The sequence below is a fragment of the Cherax quadricarinatus genome, chromosome 80 (assembly GCF_038502225.1).
Source record: "Cherax quadricarinatus isolate ZL_2023a chromosome 80, ASM3850222v1, whole genome shotgun sequence".
Taxonomy (NCBI): Eukaryota; Metazoa; Arthropoda; class Malacostraca; order Decapoda; family Parastacidae; genus Cherax; species Cherax quadricarinatus.
The window spans coordinates 11939273-11947484 of NC_091371.1; the positions used below are offsets into that span (position 1 = coordinate 11939273).

At 46.4% G+C, this 8212-nt stretch overlaps 1 protein-coding gene across 3 annotated transcripts in view; it reads right to left on the reverse strand.

Annotated features, from left to right (window-relative positions):
- The window catches only part of LOC128702441 (serine-rich adhesin for platelets), a 405069-nt gene that overhangs the window by 16340 nt on the left and 380517 nt on the right, over positions 1-8212 (reverse strand). For all 3 annotated transcript variants that reach the window (XM_070102124.1, XM_070102126.1, XM_070102125.1), the window contains 2 exons: positions 4578-4797; positions 1983-2246 (listed from right to left, as the gene is read on the reverse strand). In XM_070102124.1, the coding sequence (XP_069958225.1) occupies positions 1983-2246; positions 4578-4797 (484 nt within the window). The remainder of the gene's footprint in view (positions 1-1982; positions 2247-4577; positions 4798-8212) is intronic.

Genomic DNA, 8212 nt, shown 5'->3' on the forward strand with positions numbered 1-8212 from the left:
TATTTACTTGTACTCTCTGGTTTTCATATTTTCTTAACACATCTGAATAACGCATTTGTTTAATGAAGTTTGATTAGGTGTGGTTGTTAAGTTAGGTTAGGTTAAGTTAGGTTAAGTTAGGTTAAGTAAGGTTAGGTCAGGTTAACTTAGGTTAGGTTAAAGTAGGTTAGGTTGTTAGGTTAGGTTAGGTAAGGTTAGGTTAGGTTGTCAGGTTATGTTAGGTTAGGCTAAGTTAGGTTATGTTAGGTTAGGCTAAGTTAGGTTATGTTAGGTTAGGCTAAGTTAGGTTATGTTAGGTTAGGCTAAGTTAGGTTATGTTAGGTTAGGCTAAGTTAGGTTATGTTAGGTTAGGCTAAGTTAGGTTAGGTTAAGTGAGGTGAGGGTAGGATATATTATATTAGGTTAAATTAGGTTAGGGTTGGTTAGGTTAGGTTAGGTTAAGTTAGGTTAGGTTAAGTTAGGTTAGGTTAATTTAGGTTAGGTTAAGTTAGGTTAGGTGAGGTTAGGTTGTTAGGTTAGGTTAGGTACTCTTGAAGATCGGAGTGGCTATGGGATGACTGAGTCGAGTTCAAGCTCCTGGACCTCTTGAGGGTGTTGATCTATAGCTCCTGGGCCTCTTAAAGATGTTAACTGTTGCTGTACTGCCAGCTATTCTTGCTGCTGCTGCTGCTGTACTGACAGCTGCTCTTACTGCTGCTGTACTGACAGCTGCTCTTACTGCTGCTGTACTGACAGCTGCTCTTACTGCTGCTGTACTGACAGCTGCTCTTACTGCTGCTGTACTGACAGCTGCTCTTACTGCTGCTGTACTGACAGCTGCTCTTACTGCTGCTGTACTGACAGCTGCTCTTACTGCTGCTGTACTGACAGCTGCTCTTACTGCTGCTGTACTGACAGCTGCTCTTACTGCTGCTGTACTGACAGCTGCTCTTACTGCTGCTGTACTGACAGCTGCTCTTACTGCTGCTGTACTGAGAACTCCGCCAGCTCTTTTAATGACTTCTTAATTAACGACTGTGCATTATCTGAGGCCACATTAATTACGATTGGAAAAACAGCACATTTTTTACAATCAGATCTATGTTGCTGTTAATTACTGAACGACAGTGATTCTCGAGGTGATTAAACATATCTCTGATTGTGATCACTAAATAGTATTTATGTCACGTTTACAAATGTAAACAAAAAAACACGAAATGCCCGAAATGCCCAGGCATGATAGTGGCTTTCTTCGTACTTAGCAAACCAAAATCTTTACAAAGAAATAAATTTTTATCTTTATACTTGTGTTTTTGTTATGTTTACAAAAATACACAAAAAACACGTGAGATACTTGTGCTTTGTTGTGTTTACAAACGTGAACATGACAGAACGTGAGATACCCGCGTTTTTGTCATGGTTACAAATGTAAATATGAAAGATCATGTAAGATACCTGTGTTTTTGTTGTTTACAAACATAAATATGGCAAAACATGTGGGACTCGGGAGTCATCACACCATTCAGAAATGCAGGATCGAGCCTGTACCGTGTGACCTGTGTGGGTTTAGCGGATTCATGGAAATAAAGAAAAACAGTGATGTGGCTTGAGAGGGGGTGGGATGGAGTCTGACCCCCTATGAATACAAGTGAGTACATGTACTCACCAATAGGACTCACTGCTAGGACTCACAATTAAGGAATCACTGATAGGACTCACCATTAAGGACTCACTGCTAGGACTCACAATTAAGGACTCACCATTAAGGAATCACTGATAGGACTCACCATTAAGGATTCATTGCTAGGTTTTATTATTAAAGACTCACTGCTGTAACTTCCCAGTAAGGATTCACTGCTAGGTCTCACCTGTAAGGACTCACTGCTAGGACTCACCTGTAAGGATTCACTGATAGGATTCACCATTAAGGACTCATTGCTAGGACTCACCATTAAAGACTCACTGCTAGGACTCATCATTAAGGACTCACTGCTAAGACTCACCAGTAAGGATAATGTGAGCTTGCTTCTGCCTCTCTCTCAGTCGTGCATACTGCTTTTTCAGTGCTGAGATGTCAAGATTAGGGCGCGAGATCTCTCTGGTCTCGTGGGTGTGACGTGAGGTGTCCCTGGTCTCATAGGCATGGCGCAAAGAGTCCCTGGACTCATGGGTATGTCGGGGGGATGGGAAGGAGAGAGACGTGAAGGCACTGGGAGACACGGCAGCCACCCCTCCCACAGGAGACGGTCCACGACTTACATCCATGTCTGAAGGAGGGGAGGTAGAGGGTTGAGATGGGGAGTGGGGTGAGGGGGAGTGAGGTAGGAAGAATGAGTGGGAGTATTACACACACAGGTCAATCAATGAAGGCCTCTTTTACTGGGCAGTAAACCAAGTCCCCAAACAAAAAACAAACACAAAGGGTGGTTTTGAGTACCTGTATATTCCCTCTGCTAATATTTACAATACAAAGGGCAATATAGCAACAAGACATTAATGAGTGAGAAAGCAAAGGGAATTCACTCACTGCAACTTCAATGTGTGTGTACTCAGCCAGTATGAAGTCTAACTTCAACCAGAGTGGTAAATATAACCTTGATTTGGCTGGAATCGAGATTTCCTATCTAAGTAAGTTTATTCAGGTACAGGTACACATGAATACAGTTACACAAATTATCATAACATCACAAATTATCACACATAAGTAACATATGTGTAAATTACCAAGGATAACCCAAAAAAGGTCAAAGTGACTTATTTCCATTGGTGTCTTTGGTGTATACACCTGACAGCAAATCAGTGTGTCTGAGAGTCCCCTTGCCGACCTAGCTACCAGTATGGCTGATGCAGAGGGAATGCAAGAAGTAGTTGTGTGATGGACGCTGAATAAATTGAAATATACTTGGCATACGCCATAGGGAGTGAGGTGAGGGAACAATGGGTGGGGGAGGGGAGTGAGGTAGGAACTATAAGTGAGGAACCAATGACTAATGGGATGTGGTTAGTTAGGAAGGAACAATGACCAGTAATAATCATATAGCGCCAGGGGAAATATGCGATAATCAGGTTTAATCCAAGAGAGGAGAGGGGTAGCTCCAATTCCTTGCATCAAGAACCCCTCACTAGATTCAAGAATATCTCACCAGTATCAAGAACCCCTCACCACCATCAACCCCCCTCACCAACATCAAGAACCCATCACCAGCACCAAGAACCCATCACCAGCATCAACACCCCTTCACCACCAACTCACTAGCATTAAGAACCCATCACCAGCACCTAGAACCTCTCACCACCATCAACACCACCTCACCAACATTAAGAACCTGTCACCAGCATCAAGAACCCCTCACTACCATCAAGAACCCATCTTCCCCCTTGAAGAATCTTCTTTACTTTAACAAGCCATCTAACTGCTTTCCAAAATTTCTTCCAAAACTCAACGTTTTATTAAAATTTAAAGTTTAAAAGCACACTGGGTTTATTATAATTTCAATAAAAGCCCCATATTGAATTTCAATACAGCATTACTTGTATTGGCACTTTAGGGGCAGTGTGTATACTATGCAAACAGCGGCTGTTTGTATGCTTGGATTATCCCATTATTCTGTGCACCAGAGGCAGTCCTGGTTTACATGCACTCAGGGGGAGGAAAAAGAGAGAGAGAGAGAGAGAGAGAGAGAGAGAGAGAGAGAGAGAGTCAAGGCCATCTGAGCAACATTGCAATGAAATATCTCAACATCTAGCCAGAGTGGCTGTGATAAATGTTAAAGTCCGATGCCTTTGTAGGTACGTCTCTTTTCAAAACTGCACTCACTGTTATTATTATTATCATTATTATTGTTGGCTGTGTTAATTATTACTGATAATTAATTTTAGCGAGAGAAGAGAGTGTGGTGCAGGAGAGCTCATATACTATGCTAAATATACTATCTGGCTATCAATCTTCCCAGTAGCTGTGTCTTAAATATCATATTAGTTTTTAATGAGAGAGAGAGAGAGAGAGAGAGAGAGAGAGAGAGAGAGAGAGAGAGAGAGAGAGAGAGAGAGAGAGAGAGAGAGAGAGAGAAAAAGAGAGAGAGAAAAAGAGAGAGAGAAAAAGAGAGAGAGAAAGAGAGAGAAAAAGAGAGAGAGAAAAAGAGAGAGAGAAAAAGAGAGAGAGAAAAAGAGAGAGAGAAAAAGAGAGAGAGAAAAAGAGAGAGAGAAAAAGAGAGAGAGAAAAAGAGAGAAAAAGAGAGAGAGAAAAAGAGAGAGAAAAAGAGGGAGAGAGAAAAAGAGGGAGAGAGAAAGAGAAAGAGAGAGAGAGAAAGAAAGAGAGAAAGAAAGAGAAAGAGAAAGAAAGAGAGAAAGAAAGAGAGAAAGAGAGAAAAAGAGAGAGAGAAAAAGAGAGAGAGAAAAAGAGAGAAAGAGAGAGAAAAAGAGGGAGAGAGAGAGAAAGAGAGAAAGAAAGGGAGAAAGAGAGAGAGAGAGAGAGAGAGAGAGAGAGAGAGAGAGAGAGAGAGAGAGAGAGAGAGAGAGAGAGAGAGAGAGAGAGAGATGGAGATGTGTGTGCATAACAATGTGTATCTGTGTACATAACGAGGGGCTAACAGCCTCACTCTTTCTGAAGATCCCGGCCAGACCGAAGGCCGTGGCCACCGCGATCTTCTGGCCATCCTCGTCGTTATCTTCGTCGTCGTCGTCGTCAGAGTAGAAGAGTCGCAGTCCCCGCTTGGCGACGGACGACACGGACTGCGTCCAGGGCGTGATGTTGTACGTGTACTTGTCTCTCAGCTCCGCCAGGCCTGGAAATGGGAATGGTGCTATCCCTACCACCATCTGAAACAACGATTATTATTATTATTATTGTTCGTCTGAAACAATACAATTATTATTATTATTTGTCTGAAACAATACAATTATTATTACTATTTGTCTGAAACAATACAATTATTATTATTTGTCTGAAACAATACAATTATTATTATTTGTCTGAAACAATACAATTATTATTATTATTTGTCTGAAACAATACAATTATTATTATTTGTCTGAAACAATACAATTATTATTATTATTTGTCTGAAACAATACAATTATTATTATTATTTATCTGAAACAATACAATTATTATCACTGCCTGAAACAACACAATTTTATTTATTGTTATTATTCATCTGAAATACAATTATTATTATTACCCGTCTGAAATAACAATTATCATTCGTCTGAAACAACACAATTATTATTACTATTATTATTAATATTATATTTATAGGGAAGCGATATTACAGCACCTGGGTAATGGGAGGGAATCAGGTATGATCCGAGGAAGGGGAGGGTACCTCTAATTCCTTGGATTAAGAGCCCTTCCCTTGTGAGTGGGAGATAGTGAAACGCGAAGGTGTTGCACCGTAGACTTTCACCCCAACACTGAATAACCTGTGATCTGTTTCGCGAGTTTTTCTGCTCCCGCAGCCCGGCCGTGGGCCAGGCTCGTTTGGTGCTTGCTTGGTCAACCAGGCTGTTGCTGGTGGTGGCCCGTATTGGCCCACATTCATCACAGCCTGGTTGATCTACACCTGTTCCAGCAAGTGTAGTCTGGGCTGTCGGGTTTTGCTCAATATTTGTCGTCACATGAAAGTGGGTGAGAAATATTGCAGTGAGAGTATTTTCGTTTCCAGAGCCTTGGGTGAGGAAGCAAGGACAACACAGTTATACACAGGAAAAGGGGTTTTGAAGGCTATCTGCCTGCCTGACTTCCTACCTGCGTACCTGCCTGTTGTCTTGCCTGCCTGACTTCCTACCTGCGTACCTGCCTGTTGTCTTGCCTGCCTGACTTCCTACCTGCGTACCTGCCTGTTGTCTTGCCTGCCTGACTTCCTACCTGCGTACCTGCCTGTTGTCTTGCCTGCCTGACTTCCTACCTGCGTACCTGCCTGTTGTCTTGCCTGCCTGACTTCCTACCTGCGTACCTGCCTGTTGTCTTGCCTGCCTGACTTCCTACCTGCGTACCTGCCTGTTGTCTTGCCTGCCTGACTTCCTACCTGCGTACCTGCCTGTTGTCTTGCCTGCCTGACTTCCTACCTGCGTACCTGCCTGTTGTCTTGCCTGCCTGACTTCCTACCTGCGTACCTGCCTGTTGTCTTGCCTGCCTGACTTCCTACCTGCGTACCTGCCTGTTGTCTTGCCTGCCTGACTTCCTACCTGCGTACCTGCCTGTTGTCTTGCCTGCCTGACTTCCTACCTGCGTACCTGCCTGTTGTCTTGCCTGCCTGACTTCCTACCTGCGTACCTGCCTGTTGTCTTGCCTGCCTGACTTCCTACCTGCGTACCTGCCTGTTGTCTTGCCTGCCTGACTTCCTACCTGCGTACCTGCCTGTTGTCTTGCCTGCCTGACTTCCTACCTGCGTACCTGCCTGTTGTCTTGCCTGCCTGACTTCCTACCTGCGTACCTGCCTGTTGTCTTGCCTGCCTGACTTCCTACCTGCGTACCTGCCTGTTGTCTTGCCTGCCTGACTTCCTACCTGCGTACCTGCCTGTTGTCTTGCCTGCCTGACCTACCTGCGTACTGCCTGTTGTCTTGCCTGCCTGACTTCCTACCTGCGTACCTGCCTGTTGTCCTGCCTGCCTGACTTCCTACCTGCGTACCTGCCTGTTGTCTTGCCTGCCTGACTTCCTACCTGCGTACCTGCCTGTTGTCTTGCCTGCCTGACTTCCTACCTGCGTACCTGCCTGTTGTCTTGCCTGACTGACTTCCTACCTGCGTACCTGCCTGTTGTCTTGCCTGCCTGACTTCCTATCTGCGTACCTGCCTGTTGTCTTGCCTGCCTGACTTCCTACCTGCGTACCTGCCTGTTGTCTTGCCTGCCTGACTTCCTACCTGCGTACCTGCCTGTTGTCCTGCCTGCCTGACTTCCTACCTGCGTACCTGCCTGTTGTCTTGCCTGCCTGACTTCCTACCTGCGTACCTGCCTGTTGTCTTGCCTGCCTGACTTCCTACCTGCGTACCTGCCTGTTGTCTTGCCTGCCTGACTTCCTACCTGCGTACCTGCCTGTTGTCTTGCCTGCCTGACTTCCTACCTGCGTACCTGCCTGTTGTCTTGCCTGCCTGACTTCCTACCTGCGTACCTGCCTGTTGTCTTGCCTGCCTGACTTCCTACCTGCGTACCTGCCTGTTGTCTTGCCTGCCTGACTTCCTACCTGCGTACCTGCCTGTTGTCTTGCCTGCCTGACTTCCTACCTGCGTACCTGCCTGTTGTCTTGCCTGCCTGACTTCCTACCTGCGTACCTGCCTGTTGTCTTGCCTGCCTGACTTCCTACCTGCGTACCTGCCTGTTGTCCTGCCTGCCTGACTTCCTACCTGCGTACCTGCCTGTTGTCTTGCCTGCCTGACTTCCTACCTGCGTACCTGCCTGTTGTCTTGCCTGCCTGACTTCCTACCTGCGTACCTGCCTGTTGTCTTGCCTGCCTGACTTCCTACCTGCGTACCTGCCTGTTGTCTTGCCTGCCTGACTTCCTACCTGCGTACCTGCCTGTTGTCTTGCCTGCCTGACTTCCTACCTGCGTACCTGCCTGTTGTCCTGCCTGCCTGACTTCCTACCTGCGTACCTGCCTGTTGTCTTGCCTGCCTGACTTCCTACCTGCGTACCTGCCTGTTGTCTTGCCTGCCTGACTTCCTACCTGCGTACCTGCCTGTTGTCTTGCCTGCCTGACTTCCTACCTGCGTACCTGCCTGTTGTCTTGCCTGCCTGACTTCCTACCTGCGTACCTGCCTGTTGTCCTGCCTGCCTGACTTCCTACCTGCGTACCTGCCTGTTGTCTTGCCTGCCTGACTTCCTACCTGCGTACCTGCCTGTTGTCTTGCCTGCCTGACTTCCTACCTGCGTACCTGCCTGTTGTCTTGCCTGCCTGACTTCCTACCTGCGTACCTGCCTGTTGTCTTGCCTGCCTGACTTCCTACCTGCGTACCTGCCTGTTGTCTTGCCTGCCTGACTTCCTACCTGCGTACCTGCCTGTTGTCTTGCCTGCCTGACTTCCTACCTGCGTACCTGCCTGTTGTCCTGCCTGCCTGACTTCCTACCTGCGTACCTGCCTGTTGTCTTGCCTGCCTGACTTCCTACCTGCGTACCTGCCTGTTGTCTTGCCTGCCTGACTTCCTACCTGCGTACCTGCCTGTTGTCTTGCCTGCCTGACTTCCTACCTGCGTACCTGCCTGTTGTCTTGCCTGCCTGACTTCCTACCTGCGTTCCTG